This window comes from Lampris incognitus, chromosome 6 (genome assembly GCF_029633865.1).
Source record: "Lampris incognitus isolate fLamInc1 chromosome 6, fLamInc1.hap2, whole genome shotgun sequence".
Lineage (NCBI taxonomy): Eukaryota > Metazoa > Chordata > Actinopteri > Lampriformes > Lampridae > Lampris > Lampris incognitus.
This window is the reverse complement of record NC_079216.1, coordinates 60,378,003-60,401,769: the sequence shown is the minus strand read 5'-3', so window position 1 is coordinate 60,401,769 and position 23,767 is coordinate 60,378,003. Positions and strand designations below refer to the sequence as shown.

At 47.2% G+C, this 23,767-nt stretch overlaps 2 protein-coding genes and 1 non-coding gene across 3 annotated transcripts in view; 1 reads left to right on the top strand and 2 right to left on the bottom strand.

Annotated features, from left to right (window-relative positions):
- Positions 1-11,484: 11,484 nt before the first annotated feature.
- Positions 11,485-11,556, bottom strand: trnaq-cug (transfer RNA glutamine (anticodon CUG)). Its single transcript has one exon. It is a non-coding gene; the product is annotated as a tRNA-Gln (tRNA).
- Positions 11,557-11,579: 23 nt separating this feature from the next.
- On the top strand, positions 11,580-19,170 carry rab11a (RAB11a, member RAS oncogene family). The gene is made up of 5 exons (XM_056282682.1): positions 11,580-12,027; positions 14,200-14,395; positions 14,487-14,680; positions 15,387-15,467; positions 16,098-19,170. The coding sequence occupies exons 1-5, from the start codon at positions 11,988-11,990 to the stop codon at positions 16,229-16,231; spliced, it is 645 nt and encodes a 214-aa protein (XP_056138657.1). The 5' UTR covers positions 11,580-11,987; the 3' UTR covers positions 16,232-19,170.
- A 3,400-nt stretch (positions 19,171-22,570) lies between these two features.
- megf11 (multiple EGF-like-domains 11) overlaps positions 22,571-23,767 on the bottom strand; it is a 63,063-nt gene continuing 61,866 nt past the window's right edge. The window contains exon 23 of the mRNA XM_056282474.1: positions 22,571-22,746. Within this exon, the coding sequence (XP_056138449.1) occupies positions 22,571-22,746 (176 nt within the window). The remainder of the gene's footprint in view (positions 22,747-23,767) is intronic.

Genomic DNA, 23,767 nt, shown 5'->3' with positions numbered 1-23,767 from the left:
ATTATACAGACACCGTGTGAAATTAGGAGTCTTCGTTAACCTCTATCGCCTCTCTGTGTTGAACTCGAGACAACCGGGTTGTGTTAACAATAAAACCAGCTGGCCCTTGGGGGGAGGGGGGGGTTGCAGAACCGTGAATTCACAGGGGCGCGGGTCCGGCGAGCTTATGACCCGCTCGGTCTGCTAGAAAGCGGAGCGGTGAACGCGCCGCAAGTAAAAGCGCGCGCTAGCCCGGGATGGTAGCGGAGTCCGACGCTGCTTTTAACACCACATTGCTGCACGCAAGACGGATTCATTGTCACTAAGCTGAGGCGGAGAATTAAAGCACCGTTTTTAAACCAACTGAATTCGAAAGATCGGATGCGAAATTTTTTTATTTTGGAATTTGCAACATGGATCAGTACACAGACAACTCGAGGACTGCAGATTCGCTGTGCATCGTAACGTACAGAGCGAATCCGTTTACCTCTACTGCCGCTGTGTGGTCATTATGGAGAATTGCACTTAGTTCACATTTTCCTGCCGTTGCGCTAGTGGATCCGTCTTGGGTCTGGACATTTTCCTAGGTTTTTTTTGTTTGTTTTTTTTTTACACTCACGATCGCTCCACGGTCCTGCTCCATGGTTAATAATAGTGGTACTTCTGCTAATTGCAAAGTAACGGGCAATCAATGTTGCTACAATGAGTTTTGAGTCGATGATTATTTATCAGTCTCGATTTAATTGTGATACCTTTATGTGACCAACATAATCGAAGGAGACCATCAGGCTGAGCGTAGGACACTACCCGCTTTGACCACAGGGTTGCGCAAAGTCAACAAAAATCCAAAACCTCGTTGATCATTAGAATAAATCCATTATCAGTTTATTTCATGTTACTGTAGCCTTCCCAGCATGTCCACGGGCCGCGAACTTTTCAGTTGTTGCTGTTGTTAGTGTTTCTCGCGATACCGTTAATGTTCTCGTGTTGTAAATAGTTATAGCGTTGTCTCCTAGAAATAATAATGTGTGAACTGTTATGTTCGGATTTAGAAGGTCGAGGCTTGTTTTATTCCACTCTTAAACTCATTTATTAAACAACTCATTCAGTTACATCCATGTGCATTCTTCATCTAATCCAGTGTTTCTCAACCCAGTCCTCAAGGACCCCCTATCCTGCAAATCTTCATTGTAACCCTGCATAGGTAGCCCTGCTTGTACTTACTCGACCAATCATCTCGCAGCACTTAAATATGCAAGGTGTGCAACATCTGACAAAATTCATTGCTGATTGGTTGAATAACTACAAACAGGTACCTATTCAGGGTTGCAAAGAAAATATGCAGGATAGGGGTTCCTTGAGGACAGGGTTGAGAAACACTGATCTAATCCTATCTAGTTCTCTCAGATAAGTACTAACAGCTAGTGGGCAGAACGTGTAACAACATCCAATCATGACATCCCCCTTTCTTTGAGGCACAATGCAACAGAAGTAAACTATCAAATCACTAGTGTCCGTTATCGCAACCATTTCTCATTTAACATAACCTCAAAGCACATATGCAGTATACATTGCATGAATTAACCTGCAAAACATAAATCTAGGCCAACACCAAGGCCTGCAAGAACACATTAACATTGACCAATATGCAATTCTTCACATTAACAACACTGACCAATGTACAATTCTAACAACATTGACTGATATACAATTCTTCACATTTCTTTTTCCTTTCTTTTCTAGATTTGCTTGCATTTCCTTTTATTCGTAAGTTCAGTCTATCAGGCTTTCTGATTTCTCTTGTGGACCTTCTCAACCCAGGTTCTCTTGGAGTGTTTGTGTTGGTGTCTGTGTTACAGTCCATAGGAGGTGTGTAGCTGGACTGTGGGCTTCACTGAGCTCACCGACAGTCTCTGGTGGAGTCTTTAAACAGACTGCGACGATTGCGTCTGAGGATTTGTCCGTCCTCAGTTCTCACCGTGAACGATCGTGGAGCTACCTCTTGCAGAGCCGTCACTTTTGTCTTCCATCCATCAGCATCCTCAATCCTGACATTGTCATTGCTGGACAGTGAAGAAAAACGCTTGGCTGTTCTGTCGTAGAATGACTTTTGCCTCATTTTCTGCTGCAGCAGCTTGTATTCCAGCTTTGAGGGTTTCTTTTGTCTTAATTTGTCATTTGGGTGACTCAGCAGGGTAGTGCAGAGCTTCCTCTTCATCAGCAGCTCAGCGGGTGATAGGCCGCACTAGAGAGCTGATGCTCTGTAACTGAGTAGAGCCAAATACGGATCCGAGTCACTGTCGGCTGCTTTCTTTAGGAGTTGCTTGAGAATGTGGACTCCCTTTTCAGCTTGCCCATTCGCCTGTGCCTAGTGTGGACTTGACGTCACATGCTGGAAATGATATTGCTCTGCAAACCTCTGCCGTTCTCTGCTTCTAAAGCCCGGGCCGTTGTCACTCACCACGGTGTGTGGAATGCCATGCCTGGCGAAGATTGATCTTACATACACTACCGTTCAAAAGTTTGGGATCACCCAAACAATTTTGTGTTTTCCATGAAAAGTCACACTTATTCACCACCATATGTTGTGAAATGAATAGAAAATAGAGTCAAGACATTAACAAGGTTAGAAATAATGATTTGTATTTGAAATAAGATTTTTTTTACATCAAACTTTGCTTTCGTCAAAGAATCCTCCATTTGCAGCAATTACAGCATTGCAGACCTTTGGCATTCTAGCTGTTAATTTGTTGAGGTAATCTGGAGAAATTGCACCCCACGCTTCCAGAAGCAGCTCCCACAAGTTGGATTGGTTGGATGGGCACTTCTTTGAGCAGATTGAGTTTCTGGAGTATCACATTTGTGGGGTCAATTAAACGCTCAAAATGGCCAGAAAAAGAGAACTTTCATCTGAAACTCGACAGTCTATTCTTGTTCTTAGAAATGAAGGCTATTCCATGCGAGAAATTGCTAAGAAATTGAAGATTTCCTACACCGGTGTGTACTACTCCCTTCAGAGGACAGCACAAACAGGCTCTAACCAGAGTAGAAAAAGAAGTGGGAGGCCGCGTTGCACAACTGAGCAAGAAGATAAGTACATTAGAGTCTCTAGTTTGAGAAACAGACGCCTCACAGGTCCCCAACTGGCATCTTCATTAAATAGTACCTGTTAGAGCCTGTTTGTGCTGTCCTCTGAAGGGAGTAGTACACACCGGTGTAGGAAATCTTCAATTTCTTAGCAATTTCTCGCATGGAATAGCCTTCATTTCTAAGAACAAGAATAGACTGTCGAGTTTCAGATGAAAGTTCTCTTTTTCTGGCCATTTTGAGCGTTTAATTGACCCCACAAATGTGATGCTCCAGAAACTCAATCTGCTCAAAGAAGTGCCCATCCAACCAATCCAACTTGTGGGAGCTGCTTCTGGAAGCGTGGGGTGCAATTTCTCCAGATTACCTCAACAAATTAACAGCTAGAATGCCAAAGGTCTGCAATGCTGTAATTGCTGCAAATGGAGGATTCTTTGACGAAAGCAAAGTTTGATGTAAAAAAAATCTTATTTCAAATACAAATCATTATTTCTAACCTTGTCAATGTCTTGACTCTATTTTCTATTCATTTCACAACATATGGTGGTGAATAAGTGTGACTTTTCATGGAAAACACGAAATTGTTTGGGTGATCCCAAACTTTTGAACGGTAGTGTATGTTATGACACAGGTTGACAATGTATTTGCTAATAATGCCATTTCAGGAAAGTTTGAATAGTAGTCAATTACCACTAAATAGTCGTTACCTCTGCGGTGAAACAAGTCCATTCCCACTTTGTGCCATGGTACTGTTGGCAAATCAGCTACCACCATGGGCCCTTTGCTCTGCTTGTTTCTATGTTTCCGGCATGTGTCACATTTGCTTACCATGGTTTCAATGTCTTTGTTAATTCCGGGCCAGAAGACTGACTCTCTCGCCCTCCTTTTGCACTTTTCAATGCTGAGGTGGCCTTCATGTATCCTGTGTAGTATGTCTATTCTCAAAGCTTGTGGGATGACAATCCTGCCCTTTTTGATCAACATTCCATCCACAAGACTAAGTTCACTTCTGACATGGTAAAACTGTGGACATGAACCCACTGGCCATCCCTCATCCATGATTTGAATCACATGCTGCAGCTCTGTGTCCTTTGCTGTTGTTGCAGACACCATGTTCAAATGGCATTGAATATCCTCATCAGTTGTACTCACACCGTTGCCTGTAGGCGCTCTGGAGAGGGTGTCGGCGAGTACCAGGTGCTTTCCTGGAGTGTAAACTAGGTCGAAGTTGTACCTCTGCAACTTCATCCCCAGCGTTGAATCTGTGGAGACATCTCATTTAGACTCTTCTTGATGATAGCGACCAGCAGCCGATGATCTGTCTCTATGGTGAAAGATGGCAGTCCATATACACAGCTGTGAAACTGCTCTAAGCCATAAGTCCGTCCCAAGCATTCTTGTTCGATCTGGGCGTATCGACATTCAGATTTTGTCATGGCTCTGGATGCATAAGCCACTGGCTTCCAATGCTCGCCCTAAGGCTGTAGGAGAACTGCGCCAATATCATCTTTTGAGGCACCTGTTGACACTTTTATCCTCTTTGTGTGGTCATAAAATGTCAACACGGGTGCAGTGGTCAGTGTGTTTCTTAGCTTTTGCCACTCATGCTCATGTTTGTCTGTCCATTTAAACTCACCATCCTTGTGTAAGAGTTCACGGATGCATGATGTTTTTGCAGTCAGATTGGGAATGAATTTACCTACGAAGTTGACCATCCCCATGATGCATAACACACCTGTCTTGTCTGTGGGCCTTGGCATGTTCTGTATTGCATTGATTTTTCTTGATCGGGCTGTACGCCTTGAGCCGAGAGCTTGTCTCCGAGGAAAAGGATTTCCTGAACTCCAAACTCGCATTTACTCTTGCTGAGTTTCAGTCCATACTTTCGTATGCGCTCCATCACTCTGTTCTGCCTCTCATTGTGCTCTTGGGCAGTGGTGCCCCATGTGATGATGTCATCGATCTAGACTCGAACTCCATCCAAGCCCTCAAGGATCTGCTCCATCGCTCGGTGAAATATTTAAGGCACTGACTTTATTCCGAAAGGCAGTCTGAGAAAGCAATATCTGCCTAAGGGCGTATTAAAGGTACAGTACTTGGTGCTGCTTTCGTCCAGTTTTAGCTGCCAGAAGCCTTGTGATGCATCGAGCTTCATTAAGTAATGGGCACCTGCCATTTCACTTATGATTTTGTCCCGTATGGGTATTTGATAGTGCTCACGTTTCAGGTTCTCATTCAGATCTTTCGGATCCATGCATATTCTCAACTTTACATTCTTTTTCTTTGGGACTACCATCGAATTGACTCAGTCCATAGGCTCCTCAACCTTTTTAATTACACCCAACGTGGTCATTCTATCCAGCTCTTTCTTTAGGCAGTCTCTCAGTGGTGCCAGAACTCTGCGTGCTGCACGCACAACAGGCTGTGTGCCTTCTTTCAGCTGGATTTTATATGTGAAGGGCAGTGCACCAAAACCCCTGAAAACATGTGCAAAATTCTGTGCTATTGAGTCAACAGTGTCATTAGGTGTGTTCACGGCTGTGCTGATGCGATACACTCTTTTCACCAGCCCCAACTCTTCACAGGATTTATTACCCAGAAGTGATTCACGTCCTTCATTCACAACAAAGCAGAGTCCGCGATGCGCTTTTCCTTTCACTGTGACACTCAGCTTGCATGTGCCCAAACACTCGATTGGCTGCCCATTGTAATCTTTCAGACCAGACGTTTTCCTCCTTATCTGTGGCTTTTTTTATTATTTCTTTGATATCCGGCATGCTTATGAGATTTGCTTTTGCCCCAGTGTCTAATCTCATAGTGACTACAGTCCCATTTATCAGCAGGGAGGCTATCCATTTATCTTCTCTAGTGACTTTTCTTTTTCTTTCTCTGGCTTGTCTGTTTGGTTCATCGACACAATTCACAACGCCAACAAAAAACGTGTCACTGAGGTCAGGATCCTCCACTACGTTTACATATCTTCCCCTCTTTCCTTTTAGAGAAGCCCTGTTTAGCAAAGCGGTTCCCCCCTTGGCAATTCGAGCAATGCTTACCAAAGGCTGGGCACCGTCTTGGCCTTGGCTTGCAGGCGGCCATCGCGTCCTCCGTCCGCGGTGCAGGCCGCGTCTGCGAGCGCCGTCTCCGCACCAATCGCTGTCGCCCACGTGCGCAGTAGTGCCTGCCGCCATCTCGCTGAACGCTCTCGCTTGCCTGTGGGACGGCTCACTCGCCCGGCAGATCTCGATGGCTGCCTCCAGCGTCAGCTCCGTTTCCCGTAGCAGCCTTCCTCTGACCTTTTTGTCCTCCACGCCAAAAAAACGATCTGGTCTCTGATCACGGGAGTCTTTCGGCGTCGCGAAGTTGCACGACTGCGCTTTTAGCCGCAAGTCCGTTAGAACGCTATCACGGGCGCACGCGGACGCCGCGTGCGAGACCGAAACACGTGTCTCTCTCGTACGTCTCGTTCTTCTTTGGAGAACAGTGAGCGTCGAGTTTACCAAGCACTGCATCCAAGTTCTCACCATCACCCGGGCTGTCAAACACGAACGTGTTAAACACTACTACGGCCTGTGGCCCCGCTATTGTTAGCAGCACCGCTACCTTCCTAGTGTAAACTACTAATAAGACCCTGTGGTGACCCACATCTATATATCGAGAGACATTCACCTAAGAGGACGGTGTACCTTTAAGGGAAGAGGCGAGGGGTCAGATAATGCACTTCCGCTTCCGGGTCACAGTCAGTTCAGTGTCGTTGTCGAACGTATGACATGCAAAGTTGGAGCTAGTAAACTACCTCGACTACGTCTACTCTCACGTCTCCTGTCTCGTTGTTTTCTAACTCCACATTGGTGACCCCGACGTGATCGAACTACTAATACGAGTATGTCTGACAACGACGACGCGGGTGCTAACAACATGGCTATTGCTAACGCTAGCATTTACACCGCTACTGTGAAGCTACCCGACTTTTGGCAGCATAATCCACGGCCGTGGTTTCAACATGTGGAAGCCCAGTTCCAGCTGAGAGGGATAACGCAGGATGCAACGCAGTACTTCTACGTAGTGGCGGCGTTAGACGCATCGACAACGGCGCGAGCAATGACGCTGTTGGAAGCTCCGCCAGCTGCTGGCAAGTACGATGCTATAAAGACATTCCTCCTGAAACTATTTGAACTGTCGGAGCTGGAGAAGGCAGACCGTTTACTGTCCCCGAATGGCCTCGGCGACGGCAAACCGTCTGAGTTAATGGAAAAAATGCTGTCTGTGCTGGGATCGGCTGATCCGGCCTTTCTTTTCACACACATTTTTCTGAGGCAGCTCCCCGCACCTGTACGCACAGCACTGGCCAGTTCTCCTCTCGCCGCCTCCAAGGACTACCGTTCTCTGGCTGCTGAAGCAGACAGGGTTTTCCTGGCCAACCGGCAACAGTTTGTGCATGTCCTGCTACCCCACCAGACCACCCCACCTCCACCACCTGTGTACGACTATATGGACATCTATATATCGAGAGACATTCACCTAAGAGGACGGTGTACCTTTAAGGGAAGAGGCGAGGGGTCAGATAATGCACTTCCGCTTCCGGGTCACAGTCAGTTCAGTGTCGTTGTCGAACGTATGACATGCAAAGTTGGAGCTAGTAAACTACCTCGACTACGTCTACTCTCACGTCTCCTGTCTCGTTGTTTTCTAACTCCACAACCCGTTAGTTAGGCCGTTAGCCCCGAGCTAACGGGTCTGACCCTTTAGCCGAGCGGTTAGTGATGTCGCCTTGTGGTGCAGTACACCCCGTATCTGTGGGGTACTTGGGATTTAGTAGCCCCCCATCTATTTTTTATTTTATATACCTACCTTCTATTTTATATACTTACCCTCTATTTTATATACTTACCTTCTATTTCATATACTTACCTTCATTGACCACTCACTACTAGTAAAGAGGAGAATTGTCTGCTGTGTTGTTGTGATAGCCGGTTCTCGCCACAGGAGGGCACTGCAGGTTAATTGCTTCTAGCCTGTGTGACGTAGTGCTGGCTCTCGCGGTGCACTCTGGGGCATTCGGGTAGAATCGTCAGATGAGCGTTGCCGTTCGTATAGTGAGCCATGCTCTGAAAACGTGTCCTCTGTAATGTCTATTTGACAGATGGAGTAAAACAACAAAAACACCAGCCCTTGTAAGTGTCATTCTTATCAAGTGTGCTACAAATCGAATCCCGCACCGGGCAAGAAAATAACCGGTTACATTGGTGGCAGCGGTGGGATCCGGAAGTGTGCAGATCCTCAGAAGTCTCTTCGGAGCGCGGGAATAACAAAGCGCGAGGGCGCTCTTCCGGGGAGGGTGACGACTGTAAACTACTAATAAGACACGTTAGTCCCTAGCTAACGAGTCTGACCCTTTAGCCGAGCGGTTAGCGATGTCGCTTTGTGGTGCATTACATCCGGTATCGAATCCCGCACCGGGCAAGATAATAACCTGTTACACTACTATGGCCTGTGGCCCTGCTATTGTTAGCAGCACCGCTACCTTCCTAGCATCCGGCTTCGTCTCCAGTCCCATGGCCGCGACGTACAGGTTGAACTGCTGTTTGAAGGCGTGTAGAACCTGATAATGTAATAAATCCCCAATAATGTAATAAAAAATGCACTTGAGGCCATTGAAAATGCAATAAAACCTGATAATGTAATAAAATGATCCAACTGAGAAAAAACATGTGTGGAAGTAGCTTGGAGGTAGCTTTGAGGAAGAGTAGAGCATTCATGCACGTCCAACTTTGACCTGTCGGTGGCGCTAGACCTCTCGAGCTTGCGTTGCTTAAACAGTATCACCGCTTGAATCCATTTATGGGTGGTCTGTGTTGCAAGTGTAGGTGCATATAAATAACAGACAGAGTCGGGCTGTGTCGCTTAGTAACATGTATTCACCGGCTGTGCCCATAACGCAACTCAGGCATGTTACACAGGGCAAGTATATATCAATCAGTGCCCCCAGGGGGAGCTGTTGGCTGCATAACATTACCCTACAACATCTCCCTTCCTTTCGTAGAATACAATACCAAATAATATAATGGATAGTATTAGCCATTATTAGTGCTCATATCCCAATATTAAATAGTGCAATGGAAATAGTGCATCAAGAAGGAACAGCAAGTCAATATCAACCAAAACCTCTGCAGAACAATAACGACAAAATGGTAGCATCAGAACATCCACAAGACCACTGAATAAGAACATTAGAAGTGAACATCACAGTTTTTGTTTCGTTTTTTTTTAATGTCCACAGTCCAGTGTGTGTGTGTGTGTGTGTGTGTGTGTGTGTGTGGGCGTGTGTGTGTCAATCTCAGTACAGTGTATGACCTAGAGGTCAAGTCTTTCTGGAGGCTTAATCTGCCTCCCGCTCCGGGAGAAGGCCCGGCCCTGTAACTCACGGCGTGGTGTGGTCACAGCCTGTGGGGGAGATGGCGGCGACCTCGGGGCTGACGACCTTGGAGACGTTACAGGGCTGCTGACGACTTCCTCCATGCTGGCCCCGCCCACATGGCCCCCTTCAGCTGCACACGCGCCCACAGGCTGCTCCGGTGGCCGTTCTGTGTGGGCTGACGGCTGTGGAGGGGCAACCTCCGCTGGTCGGAGATCAACCCTGTTGCGACGGTACGTGGTTCCCTCCACGTTGACGAGATAGGACCGCGGTCCCACCTGCTGCAGGCATACTCCTCTCCTCCATCGGCCCGTCCTGTCACCCGGGATTGGTTTCATCCTGACAGGCTGGCCGACGTTTAGCTCTGGCAGATCCCTCACAGTTCTGTCATATCTCAGCTGCCTGATGCTTCACCCTCAGCTTGGCTGTGACCCCAGTGATGACCTGAGGCGCTAGCAGCTGGTCGGCCACAGGGAGAAGAGTTCTCAGCCTCCGTGACATCAGCCGTTGTGCTGGGCTGCAGCGCATGCCCTCAGTGGGCGTGTTTCTCCAGTGTAGAAAAGCCTTCCAGGGGTCCTCGTCGGCCCGGTCTGCTTTTCTGCATAGGCCTTTCACGATCTTCACTGCAGACTCTGCTTTGCCGTTAGCTTTTGGGTGTCTCGGGCAGGACATGACATGTTCGAAGCCCCACTCCCTCGCAAACGCCCGAAACGCTCCACAATCAAACTGACCTCCGCAGTCGGAAATGACCCGGTCAGGGATACCGTACCGTGCAAACTGCGCCTTGCACCTTCGGATGGTCGTTTCTGCCGACAGGTCTGGGAGTAGATCAATCTCCCAGAAGTCTGAATAGTGATCCACCATGAGCAGGAAGTCCTGCCTTGCGTAGCTGAACAAGTCCACGCTCACCAGCTGCCAGGGACGTGTGGGGAGCGGGTGTGACATCATAGTCTCTTTCTGTTGCTCGTGTGCATACTCGTTACACACTGAGCACTGCTGCACATAGTCTTTGATTTCCCCCTGCATATTTGGCCAGTAGAGAGTATCCCGGGCCTGTCTATAACGAGCCTCACCCCCCACGTGGTTGTAGTGGATCCGTTTCAGCATCTCAGGACGCATAGCTTTCGGAATGATGACACGCTGGCTCCTAAAAAGCACACCGTCGTGTGTGCTTATTTCATCTCTGATGGCCCAGTATTCTCTGACGGCTATGGGGCTCTCCTCTTTGTGTTCCGGCCATCCCTCCAGCACGACCGACTTGAGTGTTTGAAGACACACATCCTCCTCTGTGTGTTTTCGAATCTGTGCGAGGCGTTGGCTGGTGACGTTTAGATAGTCTGCCTGCTGAATGGCTGCCGTGTCGTACTGCACCTGTTGCATGCTGCAGACCATTTCACGTCTGTGCTGAGTGTCCGTTCTCTGTGGCGGGGTGGTGGCTCTGCTGAGCGTGTCACTGATGTACATTTCAGGGCCTGGCTTGTACATCACCGTGAGGCGGTAGTTCTGAAGTGTGAGGAGCATGCTTTGAGGGCGCTTTGGTGCACTGAGAAGGGGCTTAGTGAAGAAAAGCATATCAGCTCCTTCACACCTCAGGGCGCCTACGCTTCCGATGGCCTTACGGTCGCTCCATCCCACTTCTGATACCTATGTAGCGAATTCGGGGGACAACGCAACCACAGAAAGTGCCGCGGCCGGGACACGAACCCGTATCGCCCGCACCGCAGGAGACAACGCTAACCGCTAGACTGAAGGGTCAGATCCGCGAGCCAGCGGCCAGCGTGTCTCATTATCCGTGCACGTTACAATATAATCATCGGTTTATTCCATCAGTTGACCGTCTTATCGTTTTCTTGGCGCTGTAACGCGGAGAACAACAGTAATGACGATGGTTGTCGCGGCCGTGCCCGTTCACCAAGAGAGACAATAGCGAGTAAAACAGGGGGTTGCCGTCGCAAATTGTTGATGGGGGAAACAACGAGGCAGAAGACAGAAAAAAAGAAAAGTTCAGGTTCCACCGAGATTTGAACTCGGATCGCTGGATTCAGAGTCCAGAGTGCTAACCATTACACCATGGAACCCCATGTGCTCCCTTTCAAGAACTCAGCGTACTTCAACCCAACGCCACCGCGTCATAACGTATCGTTATGATTTAATGGCTGCTACAATAACTCCGTATGCGCGTGACGATGTTCTTTTATATCGTCGATCTGAATGCGGAACATGAATAAGTTACCCAAAAAAAAACAAAAAAAACAACAAAAAAAAACAACGACGGAGCGTATTTGCATATCGCACCCTAACGTAAAGAGTCACACTCCCATCCTGTGGCGTTGGCAAACGAGCCGCCCATCGCGGGGTGTGTGCCGCTGCCAGCCGAGCGAACAACAACAACAGCCTCGCTGCCGAGTGGAGGGGGGATAGCGGGGCGGACTGCTAACGCTCGGCGAAGCCGTCTTGTTTCACAGCGACGCTAAACGCTACGCCGACGAGCCCGGAGACGCCCGAGAGGATGGGGACCAGAGACGACGAATACGATTACCTGTTTAAAGGTAACGTTGCCACTCGGGGACGGTTTGGCCGCTAGCTAGCACGGTTTGGCCGGCTAGCGTCGTTAGCCCAGTAGTACTTTGTTTCACGTTTTGACAGATTTAGCCAGTTAAGCGGGGCGGCGGGGGGAGGGGGGGTCCTCGATAACGATGGCCCTGTCCAGAGAGATCCGGTCATTGCCCCAAAAGCGTCGCGAACCCCGCCCGCTTTAGACGCTCCGGATTCGGAATGGACCGTCGCATAGCGAGCCGAGGAAACGCCGAGGTCGCTTATGGTTAACGAACCCCGCGCGCTGGCTGTGTCGACCCCCTTGGGGATTGGTGGTAGTAGTAGCAGCGTTACAGCGGCTCAGTACCGCAGCAATGACGTCAGGTTGTGTCGCACGCAAATGTGACCGACGTTTCAACATTGTATCCAGATGAGCGATATCTCGTGCTGCCCCCGGCCGACTAGGCTAGGGCGGCGATAAGGCAAATCGCTGCAAAAGCGAGGACGCGTCCTCAAGCCCCGCAAATGTCAAAGTAGCCTCCGCTGTTGCCTCCCTGGGTAAGAACTAGAAAGACAGGCTGAGAAGGTACTTATCAAGCACCCATCACGAGTGCCACTCCTTCAAGCCGGATAACGCCCGTGAACCATATGGCAAGGCACGTTTATTTGTACGGCACCTTATCGCAGAGGTCATTCAAATTGTAAAGTACTGTAACGTGCAGGGATAAGAAGACACGCTGGCCGCTGGCTGGCGGTTCTGACCCTGTAGTCGAGCGGTCAGCGATGTCTCCTGCGATGCGGGCGAAAGGGGTTCGCGTCCCGGCCGCGGCACTTCCTGTGGTTGCGTTGTCCCTCGAATTCGCTACATTGGTGTCAGAAGTGGGATGGGGCGACCGTAAGGCCATCGGAAGCGTAGGCTCCCTGAGGCGTGAAGGAGCTGATATGCTTAAGCGCGGGGACGCGCTTCCCGAAGGAGGGGGGTAGTGTAACGTGAACCGATAAGAAGACACGCTAATACGCGGCTCTGACCCTGTGGTCGAGCGGTTAGCGATGTCTCCTGCGGTGCGGGCGAAAGGGGTTCGCGTCCCGGGCGCGGCACTTCCTGTGGTTGCGTTGTCCTCCGAATTCGCTACAGTATGTTTTGATTAACAAAAAAATATGGAGACACAGCGTAATCTCTCATGAGCACGACTTGTGAGTGTGAAATACAGATTTTCATCAGATTTAAAGAAGAGAGCCTGTGAAATGCCCCTTAAGTGCATACACCGACTTAATGAATCCACTCAGGGTTCCCCTTGGTAAACGACAAAGCACCAAGTAGCAACGCAGGGTGCTCAGTGTGATCAGTAAACCACGAGAGTGGCTCTTTGACCACAGGCCCCATTGCAGAAGGGAACATAACCTGTGCTGCAGCGGACCTATATTGCACCTGAACTTCCCGTATCTATGATCTTGTTTGGCCAGTGCACATATAAGGATGTTTTTTATGTGTACCAGATGAAGCAAATAACATGTTGTGAAATGGTGTTAGTCAGGGCCCTCCATCAGAGCTTCTGTGTTGCCATAAGCGGCACTTCAGTCGGGGCTATCATGGTAAATTCCTGGCTCAAATTCCCCGGTTTCCTCAAATACTGGTTTGTGAAAACACACCCTATGTCTGTTTATGTCAAACTGTTGAGAGTGTATTTGAATCAGACACAGTATCTCAAAGTTAGCCCTACATCAGACATCGCTTTTTTTCTCAGCTATATTATCTAACATAATACCATATAATCTAATTTATATTTATGATACAGTTCAATATATTCTCCACCTTAAATCAAGAGGTTGGGATTTTCATTAAGTATTTGTTGTGCTGGGCACCCCATTACCTCATTTTGTTGTTCTAATGTGCAGTATACTTTTATCTTAAATCTAGAATTGCTGTCTCCGTTATCACTTCCTGCTATCACTCTTATATTAATAGACAAAGTTGGAGCATCACTGGCAGTAATTTTTCAGTGGTGTGACGTTATTTTCAGTAGCTAAACAAACAAAAGGTAAACTTTATTAGCAATATTTAACCTGTGCAAAGGGGTTTTAACGGGTCTCTACATTATGTGACAACACGAACAAGTTTCTGTTCATCATGCAGAGCTCACATAATTCAGTTAGCATACTAAACAGATAGGTTACTGTTCTTGCAGTGGTTCTGATCGGCGACTCTGGCGTGGGAAAGAGTAACCTACTGTCACGCTTCACTCGGAACGAGTTCAACTTGGAGAGTAAGAGCACAATTGGAGTAGAGTTTGCCACACGCAGCATTCAGGTGGATGGGAAGACTGTGAAGGCCCAGATATGGGACACTGCTGGACAGGAGCGCTACCGGGCCATCACCTCAGCGTAAGTTTGGATTTGAACACAGAACAAAACATCTTGTGCAGGTCGTAACGTTTACCATACCTTTCATTTTCCCTGTGGTTCATCCAATCAGGTACTATCGTGGGGCCGTCGGGGCACTGCTGGTGTACGACATCGCCAAGCACCTGACCTATGAGAATGTGGAGCGCTGGCTAAAGGAGCTGAGGGACCACGCTGACAGTAATATCGTCATCATGCTCGTGGGCAACAAAAGTGACCTGCGACATCTTAGGGCAGTTCCCAGCGATGAGGCTTGCGCATTTGCAGGTGAGACGCCCTCTGGGTTTAGTTAAAACTTTATTGCCTGTGTGAAACATTTTTCAAATTACATTTTGCCCTCACCATGAACATAAACAAACTTAAATGGAAACAAAAAATGTTTGGATTTTATTTTCTGAAACTGATTGCTTTGTCTTAGCACTTTAGTACTAGACAGTGATTCCTTCAGATGATGAACTGTATGTATTATGATCAAGGCTCAGCGTTTTCGGTTTTTACTGATTTTCACCGAAAAATATCCAGATTTTTAAACTGACTTTCATGTTTCCACGGATCCAAAAGTTGTTCCTGTTCGTGTGAGGTTATGTAAGTGCCCCCTTGTGGCGAAATTCGGCATGCTGGATGGCTTTGAAAAATAAAAACCGAAAACGCTGAGACTTGATTATGATATATGACAAGACTGACTTTCATTCACTTTGGCGAACCTTCTTGATGAAGCATTTACAAGGTTCCCTATAATGCGATTGTTTAATTATGTTGTAGTAAAAGTACAAAAGGTTATTATGGGTAGATTTGACCTGTTGGTGGTTAAAGACATACAAGAACCTTGTTCTTCTTATGTCGACCAAAGTCCACCTCTACGAGTTGTTTGATTAAGAGTAGTTGGAGTCTTGTTTTGGCCGCTAAGGGCTTGCATAATTAAGGTTACACTGATGCACAATGAGGAAAAATTGATGCTCTTTATGCCCCACAGAGAAAAATGGCCTTTCATTTCTGGAGACCTCAGCTCTGGACTCCACTAATGTAGAGACGGCCTTCCAGACCATTCTGACTGGTGAGTTTTCCTCCTTCCGTTGGCCCCTCTTGCTTGGTTGCATTAAATTAAATTATTAAAGGGCTCCCATAAAGCTGAATCAATTCATCTGGACACAAAGTCTAGCGGGATTATTGAGCATGCATCAAGACAAGGGCTCATTTCTATTATTGCGTAGGAATTCATGTTTGCCCAGGTACATCTTAGGTGAATGTGCAAACGGAGCATATTGTACAACAAAAGACTGTGACTTCATCTGTCTTCAGCCTGGATGGGATGAATGTTGAAATGCACAATGAGCGGTTAAATAAAGACCTGGCCGGCCATGGTACGCTGGGTTCTCATTGTTCCTTTAATAGGACAGCAATAAAGATCTAGGGCCGAGTTCTGCTATGGGCCTAGCCAGTCCCTAGGTTTGTGTTCAGTTGAGTGCAGTCGAACAATAAATGTTTAATCAGTAACACTACCAGATTCTATCTGGCAATCACATTACGTAAACCTCCTGTTACACTGGAAGTAACTTGGAGGATTCGATTAGAGAAAGCTCAGCTGAGCAACAGTAGCTGCGTGCCAGTGATTGTTCCTCTCTCTGCTTTTTCTACTAACACCCACAGTGTCCATAGTCTTTCTCATTTCCTCTCGCTCTTACAGAAATCTACCGCATCGTCTCTCAGAAGCAGATGGCGGAAAGACGGGACGACTTGTCACCCAGCAACAATGTGGTCAACATTCAAGTGCAGCCCACTGAGAACAAGCCAAAGATGCAGTGCTGTCAGACTATCTAGACGTACAGAACGCCCTCCCACCACGGGGCCAGCTCCTCGAGAAAGACTTTGGTTATGAGTTACAGCAGGTGGGCTGGATTGCAGCAAATACAGCTATGCCTGTGGCCCTATAGTGAACTACTTTCAGTTAAAGGATCTTTTTTTCTTTTCTTTTTACAACCTTGGTCTTAATGTTATAATTTTAGCAATTGTGCATATCAGGTATGATGTCATTTTACTCACTGGCATCGTTTTAGAGATCTGAAACGGGACCAACGCTCGACACAGTTTTATAACGGCGTCTTATGGGGCCATGGAAAATCTGTCTTTTCAACAAAACAAGACAAAAAAAAATCCCTTAGTGCGTCAGTTAGTCTGTGTACATCATTTCCCATTAACCGGTGACCTCTCAGTTGTGCTGGCAGTATAGTTAGTCAATGAGCACTGTCTGCAGTAAGTAAGCGTGTCATTCCTGCACGTTGAACCAGGAAGTAGCCCGGCAATGGGATCGACCGTTGTTGATAATATTGGACATTTCTTGTAATAATTTTTCACTTTTTCATTTACACTTCCAAACACGCGTTTTGAATAAGCGGGTTAAATCAGACTCGTTGAAACATGTCCGATGATGGTATTCCATGTAAGACGCCATTGTAAAGCTGTGTCCATGTCCGAGACCTCCGCGATGATGCTGGGGAGTGATATCATGACCAATATGCAAAATGGGAACAACCCCCCCTCACCAAAATAAGACCCAGGCTATAAAAAAAACAGAATAATCCTTTAAGACTATGCCACTTTTCCTCTGCCATATAGCTTTTGTATATATCAATATTTTAATCATCATATCCTCTCAGAAATATCTCACTATATCCTTGTTTTTTATTTAGCCAAAATCGTGAATTAGCATTTCTTCTTCTTTTTTTTTTTTTACCCGAACCAGTGCATTTAACATGCATTCTCACCATAACTCTGCCTTTGGCAGCAATATTTAGGTCCAAAGCCTGATTGTATTCTGGTCCTGTACTAATACAAGGCCAGGTCTAAAGCTCCGGGCCTCCTAACTCGATACTGAACCTAGTTACAAATCCATTCACAGTCCAAGCAGTTTATCGTTTATTTATTATGACACATTTATATATATGTCAAAGTGACAGAATCTAGTTTGATGGGGCTATGGTTCTAGATGATCCTACCCATGGTGATTTGCTCCCTGCTGGACAAAAAAAAGGAAATCCTGTGGTGAATATTTCCATTGCAGGTCCATTATACGTTCCGCTGTTGTGTTTTCAGGTGGTTCTTTCACAACCCGTGCTGGCGTTGTTAGTTTGATGGCAAAGGCCTTTTATTCACATACATCTTTCAGCTAGCATGCAGAAGTCACCAGAATTATGGAAACGTCGTTCTAATCCGCCCCCCCCCCCAACTGTTTAAACCTGCTGAACAGTGTAAGTATACAAGTCTACATGTGAAGTATTCCGGTGCAACTTATCCCCTCCTGATTCAGACGCTAGTTATTCGGGACGTCTATGGCAGCCGTCAAAGTCATTGCCATCCGGTTGCGATGGGTTCGACCGGGGCGCGCCTCACTATTAATCGCTTTAAGTTGCTCAGCTGAATATCTAACATCTAAATGGATTTTTTAAGACGCGGACAGGAAGCCGAGTCAGTTGTTGCTGAGGTGACGCCACTGCGGACTGACAAGGTTGCGCATGAGGGGGGGCCGGGGAGCAGAGGCAGGCGATGATGCGGATTTCGACGTCGTGACACACTGCACGTGAATGGCAGCCTCCACGAGCGTGGAGACGAGGCGCGAAAGGGCGGTGACAAAGACGTTCCCTTTCTTCCTCGTTCTTTTTTTTTTTTTACGGCCTTCCGATTGCCGCCGAGCGGCGTCTTCTGAATAGGAAAAACAAACCCGTGTTTTGACTTTGGAGTCACGGCTTCTTTGCCTTTCCTGTTTTGCTGAGCGTAGAAAGCCTTTTGTCTCACGCGTGTTTAACTTTTCAACAGTTTTCTGCATATCCCCCCCCTCCCCTCCCCCCTCCCCGTCTCTTAGACACGAGTCACATATGAGTCACCGCGCCGGCTTTGTTGCGCCGCTGCCTCGGAGTTGCCGGGAAACCGTCGCTGTGTCAAGGACGTTCACAGAATTTTAAAACCGGAGCGCTTAAGTGGTCTCAAGATGCGCGGCACAAAGGAAAACCGACCCCTTTAAGTCTCGCCTTGCTCCGCTGTGACCTTCTGTTTACAGCGCTTTACCCCTGCCCTTTTTGTTTTTCGCGCCCTCCCCCCCCCCCCCCCGTGTCGTGTATGATTGGCCCACCCTTCGGTTGGCGGGCTGGTTTCTTGGCAGTGGGGTATAAACTCAGGGGTTGTCGGCTGACTGCAAACCCGTAACGTCTGGCGCTCAGGTGGGTCTGTTCCTTACCACTGACAACCACGCGGACCCCTTCGGTTATTCACACGTGAACCGGCTAGCTCGCCAGGAGTCCCCCGTACCCGGCGGTCAGCTGTGGGTATCCGGTAGAACTAAGAGATTCTATAGACTGAAGAGTTACACACAATCTCACCTTGTTTGTATTTGCACTGAGCATAACGCATGCCCACTTAAGGCTGGAGAAAAAAAAAGAGCTACAAATTAGGTTTTATTTCATGCACATTTCCACAACTTTAAAGCATTTTGTTTTGTTTTGTTTTTTTCCCGGTTCAAAGGAAACATTCAGGTGAGCTGCATGTTTTTCGGGCCGGTGGCATGTTGACACTAGTGACTTGATTGTAAAAGCTTCTCAACCAGTGCCTGGGAAAGACTGCAGTCCTGTATCGTACTGTGATGACCTGCTCTCTTAGGGTTGCAGTCCTCTGGATGTCTGGCAGGCAGTGCCCATGATGTGACGGCACAGATGGCACCGCCACAGCCTGGCAGCTAACTAGGTCTACATTAAATGACTCAAATACAACGTGGTTTCTTCGCTGTCACGTTTTGTCCTCCTCTCGTCTTGTTTTTCATACGTGTGCTGCACTTCCGATTTCACTCTAATTACGCCGGACTGGGATCCAGTAAGTACGCCAGGACCGCTAAGCACCTCTTGGAATTCAGAATAAAATAAAAAAAAAAACCGTCGCGGATGTAAAACGGTAAGAGTCATTCTGGGTGGCAGATCCTTACAGTCGGCAATACGGTCATTATAGTTTTAGGGATTTTAGGGGCGACCTTTTTAGAAAAAAGAAAAAAAACCCTGAAACATCAAATGGCTGTAAATGTGCCGATGATGTAAAAAAATGTCCTGAAAACATTTAAATAATGAAACGTTTCTCATTATCCCCCCAGTGTCCTCAAATGTGAATGTGGCAGCTTAAAATGAATTCTGGAAAAAAAAGAGGGAATTTTAGCTATGTAATCACATTTGGCCTGAAAGGTATTCTTAAAATGAGATTATATTGTCAATGGCAGTAGATATATATATATATATTCATTCATTCAATATCCAAACCGCTTATCCTGCTCTCAGGGTTGTGGGGATGCTGGAGCCTATCCCAGCAGTCATTAGGTGGCAGGGGGGGAGACACCCTGGACCAGGGCATATCTATATCTATATGGTGGTGCAGTGGTTAGTGCAGTTGCCTCACAGCAAGAAGGTCCTGGGTTTGAGCCCCAGGGTAGTGCAACCTTGGTGGGTCGTCCCGGGTCGTCCTGTGCGTGCAGTTTACATGTTCTCCCCGTGTCTGCGTGGGTTTCCTCCGGGGGCTCCGGTTTCCTCCCAAAGTGCAAAGACATGTAGGTCAGGTGAATTCACCATACTAAATTGTCTCCCCGCCTGCCGCCCAATGACTGCTGGGATAGGCTCAGGCATCCCTGAGAGCAGGATAAGTGATTCAGATAATGGATGGACGGATACTTCAGTGTATTAGAAATACAATCTATGTATACTAAAGTTAGTGCAAGTATACTTTTACTTTTTGTGCTTAAAGTATTCTTAAAATGTACTTTTAAAAAGTGTACACTTCAAGTGTACTCAAGTAGTACTGAAGTTGTACTCGAGGAGTAGAGTACACTTTAGTATACTTGAAGGCGACAAAAAAAGTACAAAGATCACGAACGTGTACGTTCTTTAAAAAGTATAATTTAAGTATGATATTTTTTCCACCAGGGATACACACACACACACGCACACACGGAAAATAGCATTATCCCCTTCTTAATGATATTCTTTAACACTTGTATAATTAGGTGATGATTATCCATTATGCAAATTATTCATATCCTAACCCAGACCTTTTGCATAAACTCAATCAGTAATGATTTTTTTGGGGGGAGTGGGGGGGTGGGGGGAGACAATCCCTCACACGTCATCTGAACTGGTTTATCAGGGCAAGATCACCCATCATGGACGGGGGCCATTAGAGGCTTTTCTCGACACCAACTGCTAAACGGTCTCGCTCGTAACGCGGCAAGCGAGGCTGCAGATTGGGAGAACGATACCGTCTGTGTCTAACAACTGACGTGAGGAGGGCGGGCGTGCTCACACACAGTAGGGCATTAGCCGGACAAGAGACCGGGTCTAATGGCAGCATAGGCTTTTAATCTTAAATTTATATACCAAAAACAACAAGCAGCATTAAAATGACAGCAACTAGAAATATCTTCCTCAGAAGAACAACAGTCACGCGAAACATGATCGGAAGTCACCACACTGGTCTGGGATGGCGTGATGTCCAGCACTAACGAAATGCTGCGTAGGCATCGATTGTCAACATGTTATTGCTTCTACAGAGGGTGAGGTGAAATTCACACAGTGAATGAGTCATTTGAACCCAAGACAGCAGTAAAAAGTCGAATAGCTTCGTAAAAACAGAAAACATTTTAAACATGTCGTTTGTACACATGAATCCCACCGTAATAACCGCACAGGGTGTTGTGCCACTCGAATTTTGCAGCCAATCCATTTGTTTTTTGCAATTTAACACAAAGGAAAGAAACCGAAAGAGAACAGTTAAAGCAAATTTGTAAACTGCACAAATGACACTACTTGTCTCACAAGATAAACCGGGTGTTATCTACATTGTTGGGTATCAGATCATGCTTGTTCTTTTTTTTTTAAATTTTTTTTCCAAGTATTATTCTAATAGTGTCACATTAACAAAATTCACCACCACTCATATAAATTAATAGATAGGTAAAGCAAACCGCATTTCACATAGAAAACATAAAGGTTAAAGCAATCCCTTCTTAACACCCACAGTTTCAAATACTCATACGTAACCCAGGAGAATGAAAACAACACGAGATCCGGTCACTTCTGTGTGGGCCACATCCTAACTAACGCCAGACCCGGGTACGAAACGCTCGGTGAGCCGCCAATATGCGCCGGCAACACCGACCCGAGCGTGGGTCCATCGGAAACGCTTGGCCTCAACGATGCCGCCGTTTGGAAGAGAGAGAGAGAAATAAAAAATAAAAAAAAAAAAAAAAACCTCAAGAGTTACACACAGGGATGAAGTTAGCATTAGCTGTGTGATCGTCGCCGAACAACAGCGAGTAAAATAACCTTTACAATATCGTACTTATATATCCATGCGTCGTCGGTTCGAGCCTCAGATCCGCTCTCGGACAGGTGCTCGGATTTTTAACCAGTCACATTAAGAACAGCGTGTCCCCCCGCTACTTTTGACCATGGATTCCCCTCGCGCAGTAGGCAGTTATGATCTATCCACGCCAGTCCTACTGTGGGCGGCAGCTCTAATCCTACATACAATCACAATCCGGGATATCTTTTATATGTCTGTGGTTAAACCTTGTCAGTGTGGCCGTACCTACCTTCCAGTCAGTAAACCTGCTTCTCTATTGAAGGTGTGTGTGTATATATATATATATATATATAATTAACACTTGACTGGCCTCAAATAAAAAGCCCATATCAAGGGTCTGAAGGTGGGTGTGGGGATAACTCTCTCCCTGTAACTAATGTGTCCTCTCAGTCCATATGCCCTCGCCCTCCGCTTTGTTTACATCAATTATGTTCCACTTCAGAGGGTCCATTAAAAAGGCTGAGCAGCGGCTGAAGTGATCAGTTATATGAGAAACAAAGGGTGAATTGTCGCTGGTGTGTGGGACTCTTGCAGAAGGGAGGAAGTTGTCCCGTCCCGCATCTCCCCCGCTCCCTCACTGCCGCAGGAGGAGTGAAAATGAGAGAGCCCAAGAGAGCAGGGTCCAGAAGATGTGTGGCCTTCCCTCCATCTCCACAGGTCAGTGTCTGATTCAACAACGCAGAGAGACAGAAGGAGGACCATAGGTGGAAAGTTGGCTGAGCGTTGCCTGAATGCCGGCACATTGTGCGGGCCGGGCGGGAGGGCGCTGCTCTAAAGCAGGGAGCTGGGGCTCTCTGGAGGGGGTGGGGGTGTGTGCGTAGGGCTGTGACGCATGGGGAGGATATCGTAATGGCTGGGGATGTGACTGTTACGGGGTAGGTCATAGGGGCTCTGGGAGAAGCCAGTGGCCAATCCATTTGGTCCCTGAAGTACACTCACTGTTGGCTCTGCAAGGGGCAGTTTGGGACAGGGGCAAGGAAAGAACACAGGGTAAGAAATATAAGAAACATAGCAGGAGAGTTGCAGACGGTGGCAGTTAAAGGTACAATCAGTAAAATTCTTTCTCCAGTGACCGCTATTGGCAATCAGTGGGAACCACAACAGTGTCTGCAAATTTGACCGCCTTTATTTTCTGTCACAACCCCGCTTCCGCATGCCCAGTCCCCTTGAGTGACAGTTGCCTGCAAATGACCCGAGGAATACCAACAACATCTTAAATTTCACAAGCTACCTGGCGTAGAGGTCCTGCAGAAATGTCTAGTCAACAGGATATCATATTGTTTAACACTGTACGATATTTATAACACATGGTTTAATATATTTGATGACAGTGTTGCTTCCCTGTCTTACAGCAGCGTGGCCAACTTGCCATCGGTTTTTATGCTTTTATAGGTGCAAAATTTTCACCTCCTCTCAAAATTATATCAATATTCATTCTACTTCTTTTTCTTTTTTTGGGGATTTTCCCCCCTTTTTCACCCCAGTTGTATCCAGCCAATTACCCCACTCTTCCGAGCCGTCCCAGTCGCTGCTCCACTGGCCCCCTGCTGATCTGGGGAGGGCTGCAGACTACCGCATGCCTCCTCCGATACATGCGGAGTCGCCAGCCGCTTCTTTTCACCTGACAGTGAGGAGTTTCGCCAGCAGGACGTAGCACGTGGGAGGATCTCGCTATTCCCCCCGACCAGGCGCCCCGACCGACCAGGGGAGGTGCTAGTGCAGCGACCAGGACACACCCATATCCGGCTTCCCACCTGCAGACACAGCCAACTGTGTCTGTAGGGATGCCCGACTAAGCCGGAGGCAACACGAGGATTCGAACCGGCAATCCCCGTGTTGGTAGGCAATGGAAGAGGCTGCCACGCTACCTGGACGCCCATTTATTATACTTTTGGCATGGCATTTATCATGTATTTTTTTTATTTTTCGCTGGATTCCTAGCCTTTTTGCTTTCTATAGAGCTGTGTT